Source organism: Oncorhynchus mykiss, chromosome 29, assembly GCF_057628025.1.
Source record: "Oncorhynchus mykiss isolate SJ-2025 chromosome 29, ASM5762802v1, whole genome shotgun sequence".
Classification (NCBI taxonomy): domain Eukaryota; kingdom Metazoa; phylum Chordata; class Actinopteri; order Salmoniformes; family Salmonidae; genus Oncorhynchus; species Oncorhynchus mykiss.
The window spans coordinates 16,427,092-16,454,597 of record NC_143050.1 but is presented as its reverse complement, the minus strand read 5'-3'; the positions used below and the strand labels follow the sequence as shown (position 1 = coordinate 16,454,597).

The following is a 27,506-nucleotide window of genomic DNA, read 5'->3' as shown; positions in this document are numbered from 1 at the left end:
AGTAAAATACCCTCTGCCTTTACCAGTTGGCTCACCAATAGGATATTATTTCAGAACCAATATTCTAAAAACAAAGAAGTATTTTTATACAATATATCCCGATTATTCCATATATAATATCTGTGTGGAGAAAATTTGTGTTTATAAATTAAGGACCATGACAAGAAAACCTGCCGATGAAAAGCAGAAAGTTTCACTGGAACTTTGTCAATATTATAATTGCAAAACAACATGAAGGTAGAGAAGAAAAAGTAGAGAAGACATGATGAGGAATAAAATTCCAGATAGAAGTGGGTCTTCTTAGGAATTGTTTTATCCAATTGATCTTAAAAGTATTATTTAAAGTAGTAAAGTCCAGAAAATTCAGACCACCATTCTCAACAGTTTTCCTAATGTAATGGGTACGGTTTCGCCAAAGAAAGTTGAAAAGCATCTGGTCTATCTCCTTGCTTATTTTACTGTCAAGATATACAGATGGAGCGCCATAAGTTAGTCTAGAGATACCTCCGGCCTTGGTTATTAGGACTCTACCTTTTAAAGATAAGTCCCTCTGTAGCCATTGATTTAGTTTCTTCTGGTTTTTTTTAATAAGAGGCTTAAAATGTAGTAAGCCTCTAGACTTCTGATCCTTTGTAATGGTTATGCCTAAATATGTAAGTTCTTCTTTTACTGGAATACCATAATATGAAGGTGTCACACAATCTTTGACAGCTATGAGTTCACATTTATTAATGTTAAGATATAGACCAGACACTTTGGAAAAGGATTGTATCACATTGATCGATATGGGAATTTGGTTAGCGTCTTTCAGAAAAAGTGTATTATCATCAGCCAGCTGGCTTATAATCATTTCTTTACCAGCTAAGGAAATACCTTGTACAGGACTATTATTTAAAGAATTTGCAAGAAGTTGGGTGATTAATAAAAACAGGTACGGGGAGATAGGACAACCTTACCTAATTCCTCTCTTTAACTCAAATCTAGGTGAGGTGCCATATTTCAATTTGATAGAGCTGTTACCATTTGCATAGAGAGTCTTAATAGCCTTACAGGAAAAAATCCCCAAAGCCAAGTCTCTCAAGGGAGTGGAAGAGAAACTGATGCTCTACTGTGTCAAATGCTTTATAAAAATCTAAAAATAATATGAAGCTATCCTCAGTTATTAGGTCTGAGTAGTCAAGTATGTATAATACTAGTCTGACATTGATTAGAAATATGTCTGCTCCTCATGAAACCAGACTGTGTTTCATCAATGATTGCATCCAGGACTTCTTTAATTATTTTTGCAAGTAGTAAGGCTAATATCTTATAGTCATTATTAAGAAGACAAATTGGACGCCAGTTATCGATGAGCAGCACTTCTTTTTTAGGTTTAGGTATCAGTGTTATTAACCCCTGACTCATTGTAGGAGGGAGAACATTGTTTTTAATACTCTCTAAAAAGACTTCAAATAGGAAGGGAGCTACTTGTTCAGAAAATAATTTGTAAAATTCTGACGTAAATTCCATCAACACCTGGTGATTTATTGTTCTTTAGATGTTTGATAGACTATATAATCTCTTCAACTTTGATGGGTTCATCACACTGTTTAGATTCTATATCACTGATAGAGTGAACATTGTTCAGTGAGTCAAAAAACACATCTGTGGATTCCTGACAGTACGTAGAGCTATACAATTTTCTGTAAAAATTGCTACAGTATTTAGCGATTGATTTTTGGTAATCTGTAATAACAATGTTTCATTTATGGATAGTGTTATTTTTAGAGTGAAATTTCTCAAGTCTAAAGAAATAGGATGAATTCTGTTCTCCCTCCTCAATCCATTTTTTCCTACATCTAAAAGGCTCCTTCTGCTTTTAATCGATATATATTATCCAGTTTATTTTGTAACTCAATTAGTTCCATCTTCTCCTCCCCCGAGAGGCCGGCTGGGGACCTCTGAGAAAGGGAAGTTATCTTAATGATCCCCTTTTCCTCCTCAGCTCTTCTGGTCTTAGCAAGATTACTACCATATTTTCTAAGGTATTTGGACATCTCAAATTAAGAGCTCCCAGTTCTTGCAATAAGATTTTTCTTCATAAGCCCTTTCCCAAAAGCGTGAGAGCAGATCTTTAACCTCAAATTTAACTATATCATTATTTAATAATGAGCTATTTAGCTTCCAGTAGGATGCTCTGCCAAGGTTAGTTTCAGGGGTAAATATTTTGATATCAATGTAAATGGCCCTATGGTCTGTGAGTAGGGAGTCCCACCATCAGTGGTACAGACAAGCATCTCTAAACCCTGCCCATCACACCTTTTTTAGCCACAGGTGACCGGAAGTATCATCAAATGTTGATGGCGGCGGGATGAGAGGATCAAAGACGTGCAACAATATCGGCTCCATTATTTTTCAACTTACATGTCGAAATTTAAGGTATGTAAGTAATTTGAGCAAGTCATGTGGGGATCGCTTCTTCTGAGAAATGCTAGCATAGTCAATGCTAAAGCTACTCATAGGCCAATTCATATCATCAGCAATCCAGGGTTTATAGACATCATTGAGGGAGTTATATTAACCTGAGTCACGGTGCACCGTCTATGGCCCGTGACCTGAACGGGCAAAAACGGTGAGGGAGGAGCGATCTCAAATTGAACAGTAATCGGTGCCACTTTATCATGTTGTCAACAAGGCAGCATGACGCACCGTTCAGAATAATAAAACATATATTTTCCATCAAGGTGCTTAATCTAGCCTAGGCTACATGTCTATTGTGTTGAGCCACAGGTGATCCATTATATTGACCAGTAAATAACAATGAAAATACATGTTTTAGGCAGTCGGAGGAGCAAGACCAGGTGGGACCATTCTAATCTAGCCAATGAGAGGCAGATAAACCTGACAACAACAGGAACAACTCCGATATAAAGTGTTTTTTTCTCAAAATTGCTGGGATGTCACGTGTCCTACTATATCAGTACACTCATAGCAACATGAGCATTTCGAAACTTCTAATCGATCAAATAAACCACACGTAGCAAATAAACGATATAAAAAAATGTGTTAACCAAATTTAACACATTGACCTCCATACAAAAAAACGCCACCTGCTGAAGACAGGTTTTGGGCAGTTATCCCTCTTCTCTGAGCCGTTTTCGCCGTGTGCTTTGAACGCGGTACCTGGTTCACACCCGGTAGGCAGTCCCGTAACAAAACTAATATATTTTTTACCCGGTGTAAACTCCTCTCACCGGTGTAACCCGGGCCAGATAATCGAATTCCCCCAGGGGTGGTAGGATGAGAGGATCAGAGAAGTGCAACATCGGCTACATAATTTTTCTACGTAGCTGTCCACATTTAAGTTTTGTAAGTGATTTGAGCAAAGTCAATGGATTTGAGGTCCATTGTAGTTTCGTGCAAATTGTTTCTATAGCTCGTCCCAGCCTCGGTTTTGTATAGTGATGTCGTTTTCAAAGGCCACTACTTTAAACTGTTTTTTTTTTTGTTTTTTACACAGCCGAACTGGACCTACCAATGCCAAACCCCATGGACGACCGTCTGCGCGTGGTGGCCGTGATACATGCTTTGAAAGCATCTGGAGTTCGCGTGAAAAATTGGAAGAACTTCTTCAATGGGCCATACACGAGTGGCCCTGTCAGACTGGTAACAAACATGAACATAATGTTCCCTGAACGGTTAACCTCAATGCTTCAATAAAGTTTGTTGTCTACACAGACAATATGCGCCACCTTAGACATGTTGATTACTTGTTGAGTGATGATTACTCCCAAGGTCACATTTCTTGAATATTCAACTCTATTAATCATAAGTTGCACACTACCAATGTTGTGTGATTGTTGTAGAAAGCATTTATAGTACCTCTATGATCTGTAGATGGATGTCTTTCAGGAGAACCAATCTCAATTTGCCTTTGGTCGGGACCTGATCTTGCTGCCCCAGTGCCATTTAACTGATATGAGTGGGACAGTGCCAAAGTATGTAAACTTGAGTTGTATTTTTAGCTTTAAATACAATCAGAACTGGGAGATGTGATTGTATCCAGAATATATTTTAAACAATGAACAACTGGTCATGGCAAACGTACAACTGAGTGATCTAACTATTCCAATTTAGGTTCTTGGTTGATGCCTGTGAATTTTTATCCCAGCATCTTCATACTGAAGGGCTGTTTCGAAAGACGGGGTCATTGAGTCGGATCCGTGCTTTGAAGGTAAGATTGCACAGGAGAGATGTGCAGGAAAATCCACATTCTTACCCCAATGAGTATCTTTTCTATGTTGACCGTCTACCACCTCATAACAGGCTGACCTGGAGCAGGGGGAGCCAGTCTTTTCTCTGCCACATTCAGCCACTCTGCAGTCCTGTGATGTGGCGTCTCTTGTGAAGCAGTTCTTACGGGAGTTGCCCTCTCCCCTCATCCCTATGGATCTACAGGTGCCACTGTGCTGTGCACAGGGCTTAGAGGAGGAGGGGGGCCAGGAGCAGGGTAAAGATGGAGTCACTCTTCTTCTTACAGCCCTGTTCCCTCTTTCTCATTCACGGGCCCTCCGATACTTCTGCACTTTCCTGAGACAGACGGCTCAAAGGTTTGTCTCCAGAATTTCATGATTACTTTTCCTTTCATCTGCGTTGTTCCTCCATTCTCCACCAAGTTTTTCCATCTCCGGTCCCTTGTTTTCACTAGATGTGAAGAGAATCGTATGGAAGTGGGCAGTCTGGCCCTTGTGATTGCACCTAATTTGCTACATTGTCCAGCTGGGGGCTCTAAACTGACCGCAGGCACAGAGAGACAACTGGATAGACAAGCAGCAGTGATCAAGACACTCATAATACATGCAGATCGTATCGGTATGTTCTGATAACTATACATTTGTTTAGTAGCTGATGACGGGTGTTTGATTTAATGTTGACACCGATTTCAATCCTCTATACGTCCACAAGGTGTCGTTCCCCCTTCTATTATGGACATGGCAACTGTAGCAGAGTCGGGTGAATCCACTACACCCCCAGTTGACGGAGGGAGATTTCAGGAGAGGGCAGGACTTGGTGTGTATAGAAGTTTAAGACGTCAAAGGAGGCGCAGTGTTGGAGGTGAGAGTTTAGGCAATGACGAGGTCTTGAGGTTCATACTGTGAGAGTAATTTAAGAATACACTGCTGTCAATTCATGAATTCAGTTCAGAATTCTTCTTCTTCTTCTTTTTTGCTTGATCTCTCCAGAGATATTTGTGGATGCTCTCAGTAAATTCAAGACAGGCCGCACACACACTGGCCCTTCACACCCCACAGACGGTACGTGCATAATGTTGTGGTAAAGTCATGCTTTTTGCTGCTTAGTAACTGGTTGCTTAGTTCTGATGCTTTGAAAAAGTTATGTCGAAATGATCTAGTCGTTAGTAATAGCCAATAGGTGTGTTGCCCCTGACTTTATAACCTTGACCCCACAGGCCGGCAAAATACAAAGACATCTCACCACACCACACCTCAATCACCAGTCACATCCAAACGAAAATCGAGTGAAGATACTGTCCCTGATGTAGAGGGCTCTGCTAAAAAAAGGTACATATATATATTTTTTTATATAGATGAACCACTTCAGATTCTGTTTTAAATGCTTTACATGGAGCTAATTCCATCCTTCTCTATATACAGACGCTCTATCCATGACCTAAGAAAAGACAACCAATCCATCAGCAAACTACATTCAAATGGTGATGTATTTGTAGCCTGTACTGCAATATAGCTTTTAGTCAGTCGAATAAGGTACGGTATGACAAGTTCTATGTTTTGGCTGTCCGAGTAGACTCCCAGTCGGCAGTCGGCCAAAGCCTTTCCAGTACTCACACCTCTGTCCTGAGTGTAGGGGAGGGCAGTAGGGAGCAGGAGCTGTCTGTCACTCTCAGTGCCTCAGAGAAGAGGAGGAATCACAAAAAATATCATAAAACGTCAAACAAGTAAATCTTCAACATCTTATATTTAACCCTTGTTTGTCTATTGCCTTGTTTTCGTGGCCGACGAGGTGACCGACTGTGTGTATATTTCCTGAAGGCATCCGGTGCAAGATGACAAGGCTCATCGAAGGAGATCTCTCAGATTCTTCAACATGCCAAGCTGGAGCAGCCCTGTAAGTCTGGCGCTCTTCACTCTCCTGTTCTAACACATTTCACATAGTTCCCGTTATGTCTTTTGACACCCCACTCTATTGTTTGACTTCCCTGTGACTTTATTCACAGAACCCTTCCCCCACACCCATTGAGAAGGACACTGAGAATTGGATCACGGGCAGTAGGACGGTATCTGATGGTATGACTGAAGCATCCAGCTCTGAGGCTGAACAGTACAGGATTCCTGTCAAAATGATTGATGGCCCTGGACGAGGTTTGGATTGTTTTTTTTTAAACGTCCGTTACATTGAGATTTTAGACATTTAGCAGATGCTCTTATCCAGAGTCAAAGTCATAACTTCTTTATTGAGGAAAAACGTACTTATCAGCTAAATCAGTGCTAGTAGGAAAATACCATGTATCCACATGTTACTCACTTAAATACTCAATGTAACACTTTATCTGTATTCAGTTCTAGTGGGGAATGAGATGGAGGCTAAACCTGATCTGCTGAACTACAGCTTCGCTGAAAATCTTGATGACTTCCTGGATCTCGTGACATTGGACTCTCCTACCGGGACAGAAGATGGGGAATCACATGCATGCTCTGTGCTCAAGTTGGAAAATGAGACAATAGAGGAAACAGTTTCATGCTGTCTGACTAACAGTGTATTTAGGGGTCCTGAGCAGGTTGGGATAAAAGAAGAGATGGGTCTAAGTAAGAAGCTGTCAACAGTGGATATGTCTGACAGGGTTGGTCAGAAGCCCAGTCGACCTCGTCGCTCATTCAGTATGCCAGAGGTGACATTGGACCAACTGAGGATTCAAGATGAAATAGACGACAAGGAGAAAACAGAGAAAAAAGATGGAGTCTTTGAGGACACCTGGGTAATGGTGGAGGAACCCCAACAAGCCAGAACCAGAACCGTGGTGGATGAAGGGCTGGGTAAAGGAATGGATGAAGCAGAAGAGTTGGAGGAAAAACCATTGGTGAAGAAAGAGAAGATAACAGAGTCAGGACTCAGGTTTAAGAGGACACATCAGCTATTGTCTTTAGCAGAGCAGCTCAGGCGTTTCAACGCTCTGGCAACACTGCTCCGTAGCCCCAGGGTTTCTCACCCTCCCCCTGAACCCCAGCTCAACGATGTCCTGCATGAGAGTCAGCGAGAAGGGGGTCAGGGGAGTGTTGTCCATCTGCGTCGGCAGGGAGAAAGACGGTTTGGACGCTCCATCAGTCACGATGGTGTTCCCGGATCTTTTCCAGGACAAGCTCCTAAAAATCAGCAGGATGAGCCAGGGGTTTTTCAAAGCCCCAGTGAGACAGTTCTATGTTCACCACCAAAGCCAACTCTAAGTCTTTATCAATTTGCCCAAGAGGGGCAGAATGAAATCCAACATACTCCAGATCCTCAACTACAACAGGATAACTCCTTGCAAACCCTCCAGTATTTGTGTACGCCTCCATCACTAAATCCAAAGCCGAACCAGGGATCTCGCCAAGGGCAATTTAACAAATCACAACTGCATCTCAGGGAAAGCCAACTGAAACTGTTGGAGGAACAATACACAGAGTCAGGTCTGCATGACCTGCTGGAGATGCACTTGAATATATGTGATCCAAAGGAGGAGCAAGGGCAATACCTTACAGTTCCAATGCAGTTTGATAGACCGTCTCAGACAGACACTATCTTAGATGTTCTACCTCAGACCATGGTCCCCCTACAGCAGAAGCCCCAAACTACTGAAGTCAAACTTCCTATCCCTTCTCCTCTAACCCCTCCTCTCTCTCAAACAGAAACATGCTCTCCCAGTCCCAGTATACCCTCTTCCACAACGATAGACAGAACATCATCAACTAAACTCTACACTGTTCCATTAGTGGCTAACTGCTCCCCTACCTCTGTCACGGCTTTCGACTTTATAGAGGTCGACAGAGGGGTCAGTGAGAGTGATGGGTCTTCTCTTCCTGTGGAATTATCTCCACCCCCAGTCTTGCAGTTCAGTCACCTGGCCACCAGGAGAGGCTACAGAGATTCGCCTCGCTGGCCTATCCATGATATTAGCATTGCCACAGGGGACCCCGTTCATATATACCTTGGTGCAGGGGACCATCTACAGATATGACATGTACAGGATATACAAAGTGGTTCTTTGTTTGTAGTGCTTTGGTTTTGAGTATTAGGGTTTTAAAATGGGTAAATAAAACCACACAAAGAATGGCATCTGTTGCTTGATGTAATTGTGCCAAGTTATATCCTCACATTTTTATTTTATGATGCTTTCATGAAGTTGTTTTTATTAGTCTCTGTTATGTTTTGTTATTATTGTGTCCGAAGTTGCATTTGACATATCTCAGACTATATTTAATTTGCTTATTCTTTATCTATTCAGTTTTAATAAAAAAATATATTTTTAATCCTTTTGATTTATTAATTCATATCAGATTAGTATATCCCTCTTAGTAAAAGAGGCATTTTCCTGATTGTTTAGAGGTTGACGTCATTCTCCTGACTTAGTAAGTACAAAGGTTTTAAAATGCGTCTGTATTCACAAACCTTTTTTTGCAAACCTAGGTATCTAAGGGGAATCCCTTTGGGACTGATGCAACAACACTGCCATGTTTAATATGCATGTGTTTTACACGTAGCTATATTAAATCAGATTCAGACACATCAAATGTTTACTGGTGTATTTGGTAATACTGTACAACAATCCTATAGGACTTCTAGCTAAACTGTCCAGTTAAAGCACACATCTCTGTGTTGTAGTCGCAGATCCATCCCCTTTTATGTTGCACTGAGCAGGAGTTAACTGTCACTGTCTCATAACGTAGCCAGAGACACCAGAACCACATTCTCCTTTAGTACGCCACCTCACACAGGCAGTAGTTTGGAGTGAGAGCAGAGAGGCGGGAGAGAGACAGCCAGGCTGGCCGAGGAGCAACCAGGGAGAAAAGAGAGGCATTTACACATCTCTCTCAAGGAGTGATCAGTAATACTTTGAGAGGATGGCAGAAGGGGGAGATGGAGAGGAGGAGATTCAGTTCTTGCGTACGGTTAGTGGTGCTGTGTTCCTTCTGTTCTATTATTTAGTTTAGAGTGTAGCTGATAGAGGCTTTGAGAGAAACCATGCTGCAGTGTAGCTACAATCCGGTACCTTATCCTGCTGTAATCTGTCACTTCTGTGTAACTCGTAGTCCAATGTATCAACTTTCAAACGTTTTTGTTAATGACTTTGGAAAGACCACATTGACATGGACAGTTGCTGGGTTTGTCAGTATTGTTATCTATCTATACACCAGAGGAACTTGATATGTTATTGTTTGGGAGTTGGGCAGCTTGCTTGGTGCCAAGTAAAGTAGAAACACATGAAAACTAGGGTAGTAATTCATTTTAAAAAAACACTAAGACTGGTCAACAAAAGATGCATAAAAATGTAATTCTATTTGATTAACTAAATGGAATGAGATCAGATTTTGAAGAATGCATAGCTTTTAGGGTTTTTTACTTTTTGTTGCGGTAAGATGGGTTACCTGACAGATCTGGTAATGAGAGTACAGCATGATGGAAAGGGGTGACAGGTTACATTGCATCAGAGCGGTTGTCCCAGTCACGACAAGGCCATTCTTCACAGCAATTTATTGACTACAGCACATTTTTACACCATTGAGACCAGCATGGTAAAGATGCTGATTTCCACACTGTTCAGCTACTGAATGAGGGAGAGGAATTGTGTGTGACACATTTTCCTACTGGTGTTTTACGAGCTGTTCTTAGACTGATTGAATACTAATCTTCAGCAGTACAGTAACCAGAGACTGGTCTGCTTGTGGAGAGACCATTCATACCACTGTCCCAGTGTAGTGTAGAGTGACCCTCTCACTGTCTCTCACCATGTCTCACTGGAGACCTAGTGGAGCAGAGACGAGGATACTGACGGGTCTCACAGGGATCACAAGCGTCTGATGAATCCAGAGTTTGGTGTTTCATATCTGTTATATTAAGATACACTAACAACTAGTTGGAGGGGAAAAGTACAACACCAGTCAAACAAAATGCACCAGCTCTAATCACTGACGTTTGTCATTCACACTGTTCTGAACTAGATACAGTCCACTGCCTTATTTTCAAAGTGAACATATCTTTCTCAAAGAATACCAGTGAGCTACATTGAATATACAATCACAGCAAGACATTGAATAAGAGCATGGTATACAACATGCCTTTCTGAAACAAGCTCTCTGTTTTGGTTTAGTTTTAGGCACAGATATTTTCCTTCGTAGGGACTCGGACTGACGTGAACACCAAATTACATTTCCCAGGCAAGGCTTTTTTTTATGATGTGTCAAACCTGACTGAATCCAGGCGGAGATGGGCTGTTAAATATACCTGACATTTATCTGTGTGTATAGGTATCATTCACCACAGAGCACTAGCACTTTCTATATATACTGCTGTGTTAGTGGGCATGGCCAAAAATGTTTGAGGTCCTTCTCTTGGCCACAGTCAAAATGTATATATTTTAAAGCTAATTATTGTATTTAAAAAATGTATATATGTTTTGCATTATGGTACAGATACTTCAGTGTGAAAGACTTGGAAGATGCGGAGAGTCAAAGCGCAGTGGGTTGAATTCAAGGCCAAACCCTCTTTATATCTGTGCTGAGTTTTAAAGCAAATTTTCTGCAATTATACACATTTTTCCATAAGAAGAAGAAGGCATAAACCATCGGAGTGACTCAAACATGAACTAAATCAGTGGGGGCCCCATGCCATAACATTTATTTTAGAATCTTTTGATTCTCCCTGACTGTAGTTTTTATTTTGGTGGTTGTTTGTTCTCAAATATAATCTTATTTTAAAATACACGGACCAAAAATATAAACCCAACATGTAAAGTGTTGGTCCCATGTTTCATGAGCTGAAATAACATTTCCCACATATGTTCCATATGCACAAAAGCTGATTTCTCAATTGTGTGCATATATTTGTTTACATCCCTGTTATTAAGCATTTCTCCTTTGCCAAGATAATCCATCCACCTGACAGGTGTGGCATATCAAAAAGCTGATTAAACAGAATGATCATTACACAGGTGCACCTTGTGCTGGGGAAAATAAAAGGCCACTCTAAAATGTGCAGTTTTGTCACACAATACAATGCCACAGATGTCTCAAGTTTTGAGGGAGCGTGCAATTGGCATGCTGGCAGCAGGAATGTCCAACAGCGCTCGCAGTTGCCAGAGAATTTAATGTTAATTTCTCTACCATAAACCACATCTAACATAATTTTAGAGAAATTGGCAGTATGTCCAACCGGCCTCACAACCGTGGACCACGTGTATGGTTTTGTTGGCAATCGGTTTGCTGACGTTGTGAATAGAGTGCCCCATTGTGGTGGTGGGATTATGGTATGGGCAGGCATAAACTACGGACAACGAACACAATTGCATTTTATCGATGGTAATTTGAATTCCACAATTGTGAGGCCCATTTATTTTAAGGTATCTGCGACCAAGCATATCTTTATTCCCAGTCACGTGAAATCCATGGATTAGGGCCTAATGAATCAATTTCAATTGACTGATTCTCATATGAACTGTAACTCAGTATTGTTGCATGTTGCGTTTATATTTTTGTTCAGTGTACATACAGGTCCATTATCTTTTCTACATACTTTATACCTGGTTTTAGTCGTTAAAGTTCACACTGAAAATGTTTACCATCCCGATTTAAAAAAATAATATATATAGAGTTGAAGTCAGAAGTTTACATACACCTTAGCCAAATCATTTAAACTCTGTTTTTCACAATTCCTGACATTTAATCCTAGTAAAAATTCCCTGTTTTAGGTCAGTTAGGATCACCACTTTATTTTAAGAATGTGAAATGTCAGAATAATAGTAGAGAGAATAATTAATTTCAGGTTTTATTTCTTTCATCACATTCCCAGTGGGTCAGAAGTTTACATACACTCAATTAGTATTTGGTAGCATTGCCTTTAAATTGTTTATCTTGGGTCAAACGTTTCTGGTAGCCTTCCACAAGCTTCCCACAATAAATTGGGTGAATTTTGGCCCATTCCTCCTGACAGAGCTGGTGTAACTGAGGCAGGTTTGTAGGCCTCCTTGCTCACACACACTTTTTCAGTTCTGCCCACAAATTTTCTATAGAATTGAGGTCAGGGCTTTGTGATGGCCCCTCCAATACCTTGACTTTGTTGTCCTTAAGCCATTTTGCCACAAATTTGGAAGTATGCTTGGGGTCATTGTCCATTTGGAAGACCCATTTGCAACCAAGCTTTAACTTCCTGACTGATGTCTTGAGATGTTGCTTCAACATATCCACCTAATTTTACTTCCTCATGATGGCATCTATTTTGTGAAGTGCACCAGTCCCTCCTGCAGCAAAGCACCCCCACAACATGATGCTGCCACCCCCATGTTTCACGGTTGGGATGGTGTTCTTCGGCTTGCAAGCCTCCCCCTTTTTCCTCCAAACATAATGATGGTCATTATGGCCAAACAGTTCTATTTCTGTTTCATCAGACCAGAGGACATTTCTCCAAAAAGTATGATCTTTGTCCCCATGTGCAGTTGCAAACCGTAGTCTGTCATTTTTATGGCGGTTTTGGAGCAGTGGCTTCTTTCTTGCTGAGCTGCCTTTCAGGTTATGTAGGACTCATTTTTACTGTGGATATAGATACTTTTATACCTGTTTCCTCCAGCATTTTCACAAGGTCCTTTGCTGATTGATATGCACTTTTCGCACCAAATTATGTCAATTAGCCAATCAGAAGCTTCTAAAGCCATGACATCACTTTCTGGAAATTTCCAAGCTGTTTAAAGGCACAGTCAATTTAGTGTATGTAAACTTCTGACCCACTGGAATTGTGATACAGTGAATTATAAGTGAAATAATCTGTCTGTAAACAATTGTTGGAAAAATGACTTGTGACATGCACAAAGTAAATGTCCTAACCGACTTGCCAAAGCTATAGTTTGTTAACAAGAAATTTGTGGAGTGGTTGAAAAACGAATTTTAATGACTCCAACCTAAGTGTATTTAAACTTCCGACTTCAACTGTATATGTGTGAGTATACCTTGCCTATGTTTATAGCAGTGTGTGTAACATGATGCTCTCTCCAATGAAGGTACCCGATCCAAAACCATCTTCTTAAATTGGTCAGCAGAATGTGGAGGTGTGAGAGAGTCTGGCCATCACATGCTTTGATGCTGTTCATCCTCAACTCTGCTGTGTTCTATATTTACAGAGTCTGGGATTTGCACGTTTATAGCCAGGGCCACAGGAGCACCTGTTTATATCTGGCCCTATGAGAACTGCACTCGCTCTACGTATTGAATAGCACGATGAAGTGCTTTCGTTTGTATCGTCTTCGCCAAGTAAGGGTGATGGCGTCCTATATGCCCTGTGTTCTGATAGGTTTGGTATGAATGACAGTGGCCGTACCAGTGCAAATGAACTGCAGAACACTGAACTGTATAGTACTGTAGGCTTTGTAAACTATTTCTTGATACAATGACTGACTTATCAATGTCCACTGTTCTGCCAGGACTAAGGGTTTTTCCCTTATTCACTGTGTATTTATTCCTCGTGTCAGAATTGTAATTTAAAAAAAATCTGTAACTTTGCATTGTTGAAAAAGGACCCGTAAGTCAGCATTTCACTGTTAGTCTACACCTCTTGTTTACCAAGCATGTGTCAAATAACATTTGATAAATTATACTTTTTTTGCTTACTTTTGGCTGGTCTCTACGGTTGACATTGCCAAGGTTTTGTGTGTCTTGAGCTGCCTAAGAATAATAGTTAAGACACCCGTCTGTGTATATCTGTCTCAGTGCTCTCTGCGTGTGACTGCATTACAAATGATTATGTCATTGGAGCTGTGCAATAAACGTCCAGACTTCTCAAATATCTGCTGCTCCACTGGTGGGAATGTGTGAACAGCAGGTGCAGGGGCCTGAAATAGAGGGTCGGGGAGAAGCAGGTGCTTACCTACAGTCAAGAGTACCAAGTAGATTAGTGGTCGGACAGGCACAGAGGAATGTCAAGGAATGACAAGAGAGTGAAGGTTAGGAATGTGAGGTGTAGATTCAAGACCGAAGAGTGTCTGCTCTGCTGACAGCTGTTTGCATTTTGACCTAGTATGTTAAGGCTCCCTGTTACGAATGCTTCATCACTCTGCTGGCTCTATCCAGTCTTGCTATTGTCACCGTATGTTGGTCAGGGATTCAGTCTTGCTCTTATGTAACGTCAAAGATGTCTGTTTGGTGCACAGGAATCATATTCATTGTTTTACTATTGTCTCTTGTCCACTACAACCATTACACATCCACACTTCAGACCCTCTTTACGTGTGTTGGTTGTACCTCTACCCCTGGCCAGTATTAGTGTCATATGGACCTATCAAGGTTATGAATGGCAAGTTAAATAAGCTTATGAAATATTACCCAAGTGATGAAACATCTTAATGTTAAAAATGACTGCTGATACATCTTATAAGGGCCATTCACCAGTTCCAATTCAAGTACATTCCGTTTAGTTTTAAGGATGGATTAATGGAATCTGGTTTTGACCTCTTTTCTCTATGAAGGATGACCAGGTTGTGCTACAATGCACAGCCTCCATTCTGAAAGAACAGATCAAACTGTGTCTGTCATGCGAAGGCTTTGGGAACCGCCTCTGCTTCCTGGAGACCACCTCTAACGCTCAGGTAGAGAAAACCACGTTCCACACTCTCACAGGTGATTACCTCTTTATTTCTGCTTCTTGCCGGTCGCTGGGTTTTGCTGATGAACGTGTTGTGTTGTAGAATGTGCCACCTGATTTGGCAATCTGCTGCTTCATCCTGGAGCAGTCCCTGTCGGTACGAGCCTTACAGGAGATGCTGGCCAACACCACGGAACTCAATGAGGTAGGAGACTCACAGAGGGTTGTGTTGTGTGTTTTACTGAAGGAGATTATTTGACATCTGAACTTTAAACAATTATAAAGTCTGTGGAAATAATTTTTATTTTGCTGGAAAACCGAGTTGGTCTTCGCATAGTGTCCGATGAGCTTAGTTCTGTCTGAATTTCACCATGTTTGTCCCATTACATGGGAACCAATTTTATTGGTATATATTTTTCACCAAATAGTCTTATGGCTTTCTTATACGGTTGTGAGAACAGCCTCTTATGTCGTTGACACAGTTTTAAAAGTAGTGTTGTAGTGAGTTATGCGCTTCCAAAGTCTAATGACAGATTACATTTTTGTATTTGAAATATGAATATTATGTCATGGTATCTTATTAATTTAGCAACTTAACTTCCCTTTGTCTCTTTTCTGATGCCACACCCCTCATCTCCTACCTGCCAACCATAGGCAGTCGATTTGGACAAATGGGTATGTCTGCTCATGTTTCCCTTCCTGTCACGTTTCCCCAAAGTTTTCCCCTCCTCTCCACCCCTTGTCTACCCTGAGAGTCCTCTCACCCCTCATCCAATGTCCCTGTCTGAATCAGTGATACGCCACTTTCTTCAGCCCTCACTCATATCACTCCACGCGTCTCACACTTTGCTCAGTGCTGTCATAGCTGAAATACCAAGCAGTGTTTCAAATTACGCTCTGGGAAGGATTCCTGTCAGCAGCACAGGAGCAGCCAAGAAACTCTCCACAGGGCTTCTGGTTGCAATGTAATCTCTACACTACGTCTAATATCAGACTCATGTACCACAGACCAGGCCTAGTACTGGATGGTGGGTCACATATTTCATTTCAAACAGGGCTCTTACTGCTCTGTTACCCTGTCCCTCTGAAAGTGTCCTATACAACCTCCATCTACTTCCATTTCCCTTCTCATACATCCTCTTTCCGCCTCCTCCTAGACCAATACATCCCATTCGTTGCATGTGTACCACCTGTTTACATGTTCTTAATCAATGCTATTCCTTCATCACCTGAGTTACTGTGGTTTGCTTTTGACCAATTCAACAAACCGCCAAGTCAATTCATCTTAATCTTAAGAAAGTCTGGAAGGTAGTGTAACTTTGAAAATCAAACCACACACACACACACACGCGCACACACAGGTTCACGCATTACCAACTAAATCTGACCCGTAGTCAGTCTTGCTGTGTTTGGACTCTTCACTTACTCATGGAATGATCCCAATGATGACAACGTTGACAGTGGAAATGATAACCACTAATTATAACAAATGTTGAAGGAACAATATTGTTTTGTCCTCAAAAAGAAAGAAGAACCAAAGCACTCTTCATATAATTCATTAAAATGCCTTTATTTGTATGACATGTTCAATGGAAACAAAACTCTGACGCGTTTCGGCTGCATGACCTACGTCAGTAGTTTTTAAACTTTGTTTCCATTGAACATGCCATACAAATAAAGGCATTTTAATTAATTATATGAAGAGTGCCTTGGTCCCCCTTTCTTTATGATGACCAAAGAGCACCTTCTGTCTACCAAAACCTACTATTGTGTACCTTAGTACCTTCTGTCTACCAAAACCTACTATTGTGTACCTTAGTACCTTCTGTCTACCAAAACCTACTATTGTGTACCTTAGTACCTTCTGTCTACCAAAACCTACTATTGTGTACCTTAGCACCTTCTGTCTACCAAAACCTACTATTGTGTACCTTAGCACCTTCTGTCTACCAAAACCTACTATTGTGTACCTTAGCACCTTCTGTCTACCAAAACCTACTATTGTGTACCTTAGTACCTTCTGTCTACCAAAACCTACTATTGTGTACCTTAGTACCTTCTATCTACCAAAATCTACTATTGTGTACCTTAGTACCTTCTATCTACCAAAATCTACTATTGTGTACCTTAGTACCTTCTATCTACCAAAATCTACTATTGTGTACCTTAGTACCTTCTATCTACCAAAATCTACTATTGTGTACCTTCCCTTCTTTTTATCTACAATATTGTTTTGTGGTCTGAATGTCACTTTTTCTCTCTTCCAGTTACAGACATGTAGAAATGTGTTTCTGGTATTGGTATTGTTAGTCATGTGACTGTGTTATTGTTTCTTGCTTCTGGTATTGTTAGTCATGTGACTTGATGTTTTGTGATAATTGCGTGAATTCCCCTTTCCACTCACACCTGGTTTGTACACTGTGGACCTGTTTGTTGTTGGTTCTAGGGTTGAAAAATTCCAGGAACTTTCAATAAATTCCCTGGTCTTCCAGAAATCCTGGTTGGAGGCTTCAGGAATTTGGGAAACCAGGGAATTTATTGAAAGTTCCCAGAAGTTTGCAACCCTAGTTGGTTCTCTGTGGTGGGCTCTCTGACTCCTCTCAGCCAAGACACCTTCAATACACAGGTTCCCTGATGCCTGCCACATTGTTCTCAGTTTGGTACGAGGAGGATGCTTTCTTCAACTCCTGTCTCTGTCCCCAGTCTTCAACAGTCCTGTGTGCCTGACCTTAGCAGTCTGTATGCTGAATGTTGAATCATACACTACTACTCTCTTTGGTTCGATTTTGTTTTTTACTTTCTCTCTCTCTCTCTGTAATGTCTCTCTCTATTCTCTGCTCTGTCCAGTCATCTCAAGGAGGGGGCCACCGTACCCTGCTGTATGGCCACGCTATCCTTCTGAAACACACTCACTCCAGCATGGTAAGCAGCCTCCTATCCGTCTCGCTGTGTAGGCTCTCACATGTTCTACCTCATCCAGTAGTCTCTCACATGTTCTACCTCATCCAGTAGTCTCTCACATGTTCTACCTCATCCAGTAGTCTCTCACATGTTCTACCTCATCCAGTAGTCTCTCACACCCACACTCCCCTGTAAACTCAGTGTTACTGTTACATGGGTTTGCTTGTCAATGAGCACGTTGTGATTCACTGTGTAATATCCACTCTCTCTGTGTACTGCAGTACCTCAGCTGTTTGACTACCTCAAGGTCACTCACAGACAAACTGGCCTTTGATGTGGGCTTACAGGAAGATTCCACAGGTATGGCTTTTACCATAGAGAAGAGCAGTGGTATGTCTGCATCTTTTCTGCACCGTGTTCATATTGCTCATTCGTTGACTGATGCATTTATTCCTTCACAGGGGAGGCGTGCTGGTGGACCATTCATCCCGCGTCCAAGCAGAGATCAGAGGGAGAGAAGGTCAGGGTGGGAGATGACCTCATCCTGGTCAGCGTGTCCTCTGAGAGATACCTGGTGAGCCACGTTGGTGACACATTGCCAAGTGGACTTTCAGACCAAGGTTAGGGATGGAGCTGACATGTTCTTGTCTCTCTCTGTCTCGCTCTCTCTCTAGCATCTCTCCTATGCCAGTGGTGAACTCATGGTGGACGCCTCCTTCATGCAGACTCTGTGGACCATGAACCCTGTGATGTCTGGCTGTGAACTTGCGGAAGGTGTGTATATGCTTGGATTGTTTTTCTATTTCATAATCATGAGTTTATTATCTAGAAACACTACACTTGACTGCCATGTCTTTCTCGTGTGGAATATGACTCCTGGGTGACTCAAAACTGCAGGCAACTGATTTCCATGCCTGGGTGTCTTCATTATTTCCATTGCAATTTCCTACTGTCCACTAGGTGGCGAGTCACCTAGTATCTAGTAGGCTCGTGCTAGGGTCTTGTTGATGGGCAAACAGAGGATCGCGTGTTCAATCCCAGTGCTAGGCACTTATTTTTATTTGTAAATTTGACCTTTTAACCCTAACCCTATCCCAATCCTTAAACCTTACCTTAACCACTCTGAATGAATGCCTAAACTTAACTGCGGAGTTTCGGTTTCACTTTTGCACAGTTTGACTGACAGCAAACATAAATCTAAATATTCTGAATTTAACACGGCCACACAGTGCATAATATACAGACAGCACCACACATGGCCCCACAATGTATAATTTATATGGCCTCACAGTGCATATCTCTGTTGCTGCAGTTATGCACTGGGGGACTGCATTTTCGTTGGTGATTGAGTTGGTCTTTCTCCCATTGTTGATGTAACATTATCCCCTCAGGCTTTCTGACTGGAGGCTATGTTCTGAGACTGTTCCATGGTCACATGGATGAGTGCTTGGCTATCCCTGCTGCCGAGCAAGGAGACAACCAGCGCAGGTGATGAAAACTGTTGAATTACTCCACATTTAATCAGATACCTTATCATCTGTCACTAACAGCCCATCTCTGTTTTTCAGAATTGCTCACTATGAAGGGGGTGCTGTCTGTAGCCATGCCCGGTCACTATGGAGACTGGAACCCCTCCGGATTGGGTGAGCGAATGCCCTTGTGTCCATCAGCTTTAAGTAACATAAACCATTCCCATTTCTTACGAGTTCTCTCCTTGGGGTTATAATTATGGCTCTGTGTAGATGGAGTGGAGGTCACATGAAATGGGGCCAGTCGTTCCGAGTGCGTCATATAACCACAGGTCGCTACCTCTGCTTGGATGAAGAGAAAGGACTGATGGTGGTGGACCCTGAAAAAGCCAACGCCAAGATGTCAGCCTTCTGCTTCAGAATCTCCAAGGTCAGGGTCATCACAAACGGCAGTGTGAAAATAAAAAGAGCAATGGACTCATTTTCCTCATGTAGTCCATTTCATAGAAGGTAACAACATTTCCATCATCCCTCCATACCCAGCACTGTTGATGTTGTGTTGAATTCCTTCTCCTTGTTGTTTAATGTTCCACCCCGCAGGAAAAGGTGGAGGTGGTTAAGAAGCGAGATGTGGAGGGCATGGGCATGCCAGAGATCAAGTATGGGGAGTCCATGTGTTTTGTACAGCACGTCTCCACTGGCCTCTGGCTTACATACGCCTCTGTCGATGCCAAGTCCGCTCGCCTGGGACCTCTTAAGAGGAAGGTATGGAGGACTCATGTGGCAACTTGCCCTGAACACCTACAGGACAGGAAGAACAAAGTCAAACTACATGCTAAGGCAAAATAAAGACATTTTAGTGCCTTTTAAAGTACTCTGTAGTCAGCTTCTCCCTTGAATTAACCTATTTTTTATCCATGTTGTTAATGCACCTCTTGTATCTGTCAGGCCATCCTTCATAAGGAGGGCCACATGGACGATGCCCTGACCGTGGCCCGCTCCCAGACAGAGGAGTTCCAGGCTGCTCGTATGATCTACAACACAGCAGGCCTCTTCACCCAGTTCATCAAGTATGGCCCCTCTCCACTCCCACTGCGCTTGCTGTCTGAGCACATACCTAGGAATCGGTGAACATGTTCATGCTTGTGCACCTTATGGTGTTATGTATAGACCCCCTTTGACTTACTGCTATCCTTCAGGAGGGCCAGATGGCCCTGCTTTAATGTTTGACCTCATGGTCAGTGCAGTGACGTTGTGGCTTGTTCTGTGTCTCCAGAGCGCTGGACTCTCTGAGTGGGAAGAACAAGTCATCTTCAGGCTCCCCGTCTCTGCCCATGGACTCTGTGGTCCTCTCCCTGCAGGACCTCATTTTCTACTTCCAGCCCCCAGAGGAGCTGGAGCACGAGGAGAAACAGACCAGACTACGCTCCCTTAAGAACAGACAGAACCTCTTCCAAGAGGAGGTCAGTGCTCACAGACAGCAGCTCCAGAGGATACACTGTACAGTATTCAGTATTCAGCATTCAGACACTTTCACTTTTTCCACATTTTGTTACGTTACAGGCTTATTCTAAAATGGATTCAATTGTTTCCCCCCCCTCAATCTACACACAATAACCCATAATGACAAGGCAAAAACAGGGTTTTAGAAACTTTTACAAATGTATTTAAAAAAACGGAAATATCACAGTATTCAGACCCTTTACTCAGTACTTTGTTGAAGCACCTTTTGCAGCGATTACAGGCTCCAGTCTTCTTGGGTATGACGCTACAAGCTTGGCACACCTGTATTTGGGGAGTTTCTCCCATTCTTTTCTGCAGACCCTCTCAAGCTCTGTCAGGTTGGATGGGCAGTGTCGCTGCACAGCTATATTCAGGTCTCTCCAGAGATGCTCGTCGGGTTCGTCTGGGCTCTGGCTGGGTCATTCAAGGACATTCAGAGACTTGTCCCAAAGCCAATCCTGAGTTGTCTTGGCTGTGTGCTTAGGGTCGTTGTCCTGTTGGAAGGTGAATCTTCACCCCGGTCAGGGGTCTTGAGCGCTCTGGAGCAGGTTTTCTTCAAGGATCTCTCTGTACTTTGCTCCGTTCATCTTTCCCTCGATCCTCACTAGTCTCCCAGTCCCCGCCGCTGAAAAACACCCCCACATCATGATGCTGCCACCATCATGCTTCACCACAGCTATGGTGCCTGGTTTCTTCCAGATGTGACGCTTAGCATTCAGGCCAAAGAGTTCAATCTTGGTTTCATCAGACCAGAGAATCTTGTTTCTCATGGTCTGAGAGTCCTTTAGGTGCCTTTTGGCTAAATCCAAGCATCTGTCATGTCCCTTTTACTGAGGAATGGCTTCCGTCTGGCCACTCTACCATAAAGGCCTGATTGGTGCAGTGCTGCAGAGATGGTTGTCCTTCTGGAAGATCCTCCCATCTCCACAGAGGAACTCTGGAGCTCTGTCAGAGTGACTATCAGGTTCTTGGTCACCTCCCTGACCAAGGCCCTTCTCTCCCGATTGCTCAGTTTGGCCGGGCGGCCAGCTCTAGGAAGAGTCTTGGTGGTTCCAACCTTCTTCCATTTAAGAATCATGGCCACTGTGTTCTTGGGGACTTTCAATGCTGCTGACATTTTTTGCTACCCTTCGCCAGATCTGTGTCTCGACAGAATCCTGTCTCGAAGCTCTACGAATAATTCCTTCGACCTCATGGCGTGTTTTTAGCTCTGACATGCACTGTTAACTGTGGGACCTTATATAGACAGGTGTGTGTCTTTCCAAATCATGTCCAATCAATTGAATTTACCACAGGTGGACTCCAATCAAGTTGTAGAAACATCTCAAGGATGACCAATGGAAACAGGATGCAGTTCAATTTCGAGTCTCATGACAAAGGGTCTGAATACTTACTGTATGTAAATCATGTCAAATCTGTTTTTGATTTGTCATTATGGGGTATTGTGTGTAGATTGATGAGGAAAAATAATAATTTAATTCATTTTAGAATAAGACTGTAGCGTAACAAAATGTGGAAAAAGTCCAGGTGTCTGAATACTACCGAATGTGCTTTATATTTATTATGTTGGGGAAGAACTGCAAGTAAGCATTTCACTGTATCATTACACCCGCTGTATTCTGTGCTGTGACAAATAAAGATTAACTTTCTAACTATTTTCCCTGAACTGCTCCTGCCTTTGGTATTCCCATGCTTTTTGTGCCATTCCAACAGGGCATGATCACCCTGGTGCTGGACTGTATCGACCGACTCAATGTCTACAACACAGCGGCCCACTTCTCCGAGTTTGCAGGGGAGGAGGCTGCCGAGTCTTGGAAGGAGATAGTTAATCTCCTCTACGAGCTGCTGGGTATGTGACCCGCTATTGATCCTTTCACTTCGTGTTCCAAGGTACATCACCTTCTCTGCATTGCTGTAGTTTTTGTGCCAGCATGCCCGTCATCCTGAACACGACCTAGCTCTGATCGGGTATTGTCTGGTCTCTCTGTCATTGTCTTCATATGAAGCCTCACTGATCAGGGGGAACCGGGCGAACTGTGCACTGTTCTGTGATAATCTGGACTGGCTGGTCAGCAAACTGGACCGTCTGGAGGCCTCCTCAGGTAAATCCCCTTTCAGAACCTTTAGCACCCCTTTCAGATTGACTTGAATGTGTTTTGGGTGAATCGTCAGTATTTCATTGTGTATTATGTTCACCGCAGGCATCCTGGAGGTGCTGTACTGTGTTCTGATTGAGAGTCCAGAGGTTTTGAACATTATCCAGGAGAACCACATTAAATCTATAATTTCTTTACTGGATAAGCATGGACGCAATCACAAGGTCAGTGAATATTATTTAAGCCTGTATTTATCCAGAGAAGTGTTCAAAGGTAATCTGGTTGGCAGTCCAGTGATTTGGGAATCACTAGCCCTTTGACCTTGCTCTCTCCCTGTGTTTTCTTAGGTGTTAGATGTGCTCTGCTCTTTGTGTGTGTGTAATGGGGTGGCTGTAAGGTCCAATCAGAATCTCATCACAGAGAATCTGCTTCCGGGTCGCGATCTCCTCCTGCAGTCCAACATCATCAATTATGTCACCAGGTGTGACATCAGGTCATTCTAAATACATTTAGTTGAATATCCAATTAGTTTTTTCCTTCAAACCGTTAAAGTTGTGGTTATTTTCCTCCCCCCTCAGTGTGAGGCCCAACATCTTCCTAGGAACGTGTGGAGGATCAACTCAGTATAAGAAGTGGTATTTTGAGGTGATGGTGGACCATGTAAAGCCCTTCTTGACCGCCCAGGCCTTCCACCTGCGTGTGGGCTGGGCTCTGACTGATGGCTACAGCCCCTACCCTGGAGGTGGTGAGGGCTGGGGTGGTAACGGGGTGGGGGACGACCTCTACTCATACGCCTTTGATGGACTCCACCTGTGGTCAGGTAGAGTCAGCAGGGCTTATCTGTAGAATGCAGTTCTCTTTGACAAGGTTGAGGTGATGCTGACCTCTGTCTGTCTGCCTCCCCAGGACGAGTCCCACGTCATGTCGCCACCCCCAACATGCACATCCTAGCCGCAGACGATGTCGTCAGCTGCTGCCTTGATCTGAGTGTGCCCAGTATTTCTTTCCGTATCAACGGGCACCCGGTGCAGGGCATGTTTGAGAACTTCAACCTGGATGGCTTATTCTTCCCTGTCGTCAGCTTCTCTGCAGGCGTCAAGTGAGAACCTCTGAAGGGGCTAACAGGGCTGTTGTTATTTAGAATCTGTCAGAGAGGATGTAGAATGAGTCGTCACTGCTAATGTTGTTCTTCTTTAAAACATCCAGGGTTCGTTTTCTCCTGGGAGGGCGTCATGGAGACTTTAAATTCCTCCCACCCCCAGGCTATGCTCCGTGCTATGAGGCTGTGCTACCCAAGGATCGACTGCATATTGAGCCCATCAAGGAGTATAAGCATGATGTCAATGGTGTCCGCAATCTGTTGGGGCCTACACAGTCCCTCTCGCACACAGCCTTCACCCCCTGCCCTGTGGACACAGCACAGGTAAAAGTCTTGACTTATCAATGCATTTCTCTGTCTCCTTTCTCTTGCTTCCATTCACCATGTTGTCCTTTCAGATTGTGCTTCCGCCTCACTTGGAGCGCATTCGGGAGAAGCTGGCAGAAAACAGCCATGAGCTATGGGCTGTCACTCGCATTGAACAAGGATGGACCTATGGGTCGGTGAGTGCTTCCCATACTGCCCTATTCAGCTCACACTGCTTACATGACTGACTGATATCTATTTACTTCAATCTGGCAAACAAATAGTTTCTGGCCTCTGCTTGCATTCCTCTACTCCAGTTCCGAGATGACAACCAGAAACTGCACCCCTGCCTGGTAGGTTTCCAGAGCCTGCCAGAGCCAGAGAGGAATTACAACCTTGCCATGTCAGTAGAAACACTCAAGTGAGTCAAGGTCTTGCACACGCCCTCTCCGCCTAGTGTGTGTGTGCTCAGTATTCACTACCTCTGTTTCTCAAAGGACTCTACTGGCGCTGGGCTGCCATGTGGGCATGGGAGATGAGAAAGCAGAGGAGAACCTGAAGAACATCAAGATGCCCAAGACGTGAGTCAGACCTCAAAACAGGATCTCAGACTATTTTAGATGTTGACTCGATTATTCTCCGATATTAACTAACATGGTTGACAGTATTGTTTTCTGACGAAGGCCGTGAGGCTGATACGTCAGCTTATTAAAGATCAGTAATACTATCAAGAGCAGTGTGCGGTTTCCTTTTTCCTTCACATTATCAGAGATAAACGTTTTGAAATGTTGGATTGTCATTTAAGTAGAGGCCTGTTCACTTAGTGAGTGTAATAGAAGAGTCCTAATGACATCTCACTTACTAGTCTAATCATAACATCATGTTTGGTCCACAGGTATATGATGAGTAGTGGATATAAGCCTGCCCCTCTGGACCTCAACCATGTCAAGCTGACACCCAACCAGACCAACCTAGTGGAGAGACTGGCAGAGAATGGGCACAACGTGTGGGCTCGTGACAGGGTTCACCAGGGGTGGACCTACAGCATTGTACAGGTATCTTTCATCTCTCTCTGATCGCGTGGGAAAGCTAACCTGTGATCATAGCTTAAGTCATTTTAGACAATGTGTTTTTTTTTAACGCACACGAAGGCTTACAGGTGGGCACACAACAAGCTCACCCAAAGTTATGCAGAAGTCTGGGTGAAGTATGAGTCCTACTGACTCATGAGTTGTCGTAGTTGTGATGTTTTCAGAGCCAACATTTATGTAACTGTTGTGGAAATTCTTCCACAGGGACACTCAAAGTCAATCTTAAATGAATCAGTGTTTATTGTCAACGCGCTGGAGAGGTTCCAACCAACTCAATGCACCATAGTACACGTCTGTCAGAAAAACTCTGCCGAAGCAGTCCCAGCAGTTGTCTTACACACGGCTATACACAGACATGTTATATTTCCATGATTTAGCATAATTAATTAATCATTACTGTTTTGTTTCATCCATGTGCTTGACCAATACTGTTTCATAACATGTGACAGACCAACACCTCACAAGGCTTCTCTTCTCTAAGCTGAGACCTTGAAACTGAGATATCTTTAGTTTGTTCTCAAAACACGGTCCTTCGTTCTCAAAACACGGTCTGGGCGTACTGCCAAATCACAGCTACTGATAGGTGTGATTTGTGCAGTCAGCCACTTGCATCAACACAGGAATTTGTTTATAGAACAGCACATGAATAGAACACAGAAATTAGTTATAAGAATAGCACCAACATTAACATTTCCCTTACATAACTATTCAAGATGTTTAGAAAAACAAACAATATTGTTCTTGGAGCTTTCTTTATACAGTATCAATCTTTCCAGGAGATTAAAGTCCGTAACTTGCACAATCATTCTATGACTCACACAATTGTTTGTTGATTTTAACTGTTTACTTCCATGTTCAGGACATAATGAACAAACGCAACCCGCGCCTGGTGCCATACAACCTGCTGGATGAAAAGACCAAGAAGACCAACAGAGACACTGTCTGTGCAGCTGTCCGCACTCTCATCGGCTACGGTTACAACATTGAGCCACCTGACCAGGAGAGCAGTGAGTCTGTCCGTCTGTCTGCCAAGATATAAACTGATCTAGTACCGGGTCGGACCCCCCTTAGCTTCCAGAACAGTCTGAATTCTTCAGGGCATGGAAACGTTGGTCACTTGGTATCACGGGACCTAATGTGTGCCAGGAAAACTTTCCCCCACACCTGACTGGATGTTTTTTTTTTGTCGCACCATCTCTGTAAAACCTAGACACTGTTGTGCATGAAAAGCTATTTCCGAGATACTGAAACCGGCGTACCTGGCCCTGACGATCATACCACGCTCAAAGTCACTTAGGTCATTTGTTTTGCCCATTCTCACATTCAATTGAACAGTAACTGAATGCCTTTTATATAGCTAGACATGTGACCATTTTTGTCAACTGGGTTGTGTACCTAATAAACTGTCCAATAAGTATGTGTGTATACACACACACACACATAAATACACATACATACATACACACATACATACATACAGTGGGGAGAACAAGTATTTGATACACTGCCGATTTTGCAGGTTTTCCTACTTACAAAGCGTGTAGAGGTCTGTAATTTCTATCATAGGTACACTTCAACTGTGAGAGACGGAATCTAAAACAAAAATCCAGAAAATCACATTGTATGATTTTTAAGTAAATCATTTGCATTTTATTGCATGACATACGTATTTGATCACCTACCAACCAGTAATCATTCCAGCTCTCACAGACCTGTTAGTTTTTCTTTAAGAAGCCCTCCTGTTCTCCACTCATTACCTGTATGAACTGCACCTGTTTGAACTTGTTACCTGTAGAAAAGACACCTGTCCACATACTCAATCAAACAGACTCCAACCTCTCCACAATGGCCAAGACCAGAGAGCTGTGTAAGGACATCAGGGTTAAATTTTAGACCTGCACAAGGCTGGGATGGGGTACAGGACAATAGGCAAGCAGCTTGGTGAGAAGGCAACAACTGTTGGCGCAATTATTAGAAAATGGAAGAAGGTCAAGATGACTGTCAATCACCCTCGGTCTGGGGCTCCATGCAAGATCTCACCTCGTGGGGCATCAATGATCATGAGGAAGGTGAGGGATCAGCCCAGAACTACACGGCAGGACCTGGTCAATGACCTGAAGAGAGCTGGGACCACAGTCTCAAAGAAAACCATTAGTAACACATTACGCCGTCATGGATTAAACTCCTGCAGCGCACGCAAGGTCCC

General features: G+C 42.9%; 2 protein-coding genes across 2 annotated transcripts in view; both read left to right on the top strand.

Annotated features, from left to right (window-relative positions):
* Window positions 1-3,238: 3,238 nt before the first annotated feature.
* On the top strand, window positions 3,239-8,355 carry LOC110510048 (uncharacterized). Its single transcript, XM_021591328.3, has 14 exons — window positions 3,239-3,348; window positions 3,500-3,645; window positions 3,892-3,977; window positions 4,117-4,213; window positions 4,306-4,589; window positions 4,688-4,851; window positions 4,945-5,094; window positions 5,223-5,294; window positions 5,450-5,561; window positions 5,655-5,713; window positions 5,806-5,956; window positions 6,051-6,126; window positions 6,236-6,380; window positions 6,579-8,355. Exons 2-14 carry the CDS (start codon window positions 3,517-3,519, stop codon window positions 8,228-8,230), a joined length of 3,177 nt encoding a protein of 1,058 aa, XP_021447003.3. The 5' UTR covers window positions 3,239-3,348; window positions 3,500-3,516; the 3' UTR covers window positions 8,231-8,355.
* Window positions 8,356-14,713: 6,358 nt separating this feature from the next.
* The window catches only part of LOC110509422 (ryanodine receptor 1), a 90,731-nt gene continuing 77,938 nt past the window's right edge, over window positions 14,714-27,506 (top strand). Inside the window, exons 1-23 of the mRNA XM_090226241.1 lie at window positions 14,714-14,839; window positions 14,939-15,040; window positions 17,683-17,757; window positions 18,018-18,096; window positions 18,198-18,310; window positions 18,411-18,510; window positions 19,128-19,224; window positions 19,479-19,635; window positions 19,806-19,970; window positions 20,154-20,275; window positions 20,482-20,668; window positions 22,422-22,557; window positions 22,715-22,810; window positions 22,910-23,028; window positions 23,152-23,285; window positions 23,383-23,624; window positions 23,711-23,903; window positions 24,011-24,227; window positions 24,302-24,406; window positions 24,527-24,630; window positions 24,707-24,790; window positions 25,105-25,264; window positions 26,160-26,307. Of these exons, the coding sequence (XP_090082367.1) occupies window positions 14,714-14,839; window positions 14,939-15,040; window positions 17,683-17,757; window positions 18,018-18,096; window positions 18,198-18,310; window positions 18,411-18,510; window positions 19,128-19,224; window positions 19,479-19,635; window positions 19,806-19,970; window positions 20,154-20,275; window positions 20,482-20,668; window positions 22,422-22,557; window positions 22,715-22,810; window positions 22,910-23,028; window positions 23,152-23,285; window positions 23,383-23,624; window positions 23,711-23,903; window positions 24,011-24,227; window positions 24,302-24,406; window positions 24,527-24,630; window positions 24,707-24,790; window positions 25,105-25,264; window positions 26,160-26,307 (3,061 nt within the window). The remainder of the gene's footprint in view (window positions 14,840-14,938; window positions 15,041-17,682; window positions 17,758-18,017; window positions 18,097-18,197; window positions 18,311-18,410; window positions 18,511-19,127; window positions 19,225-19,478; window positions 19,636-19,805; window positions 19,971-20,153; window positions 20,276-20,481; window positions 20,669-22,421; window positions 22,558-22,714; window positions 22,811-22,909; window positions 23,029-23,151; window positions 23,286-23,382; window positions 23,625-23,710; window positions 23,904-24,010; window positions 24,228-24,301; window positions 24,407-24,526; window positions 24,631-24,706; window positions 24,791-25,104; window positions 25,265-26,159; window positions 26,308-27,506) is intronic.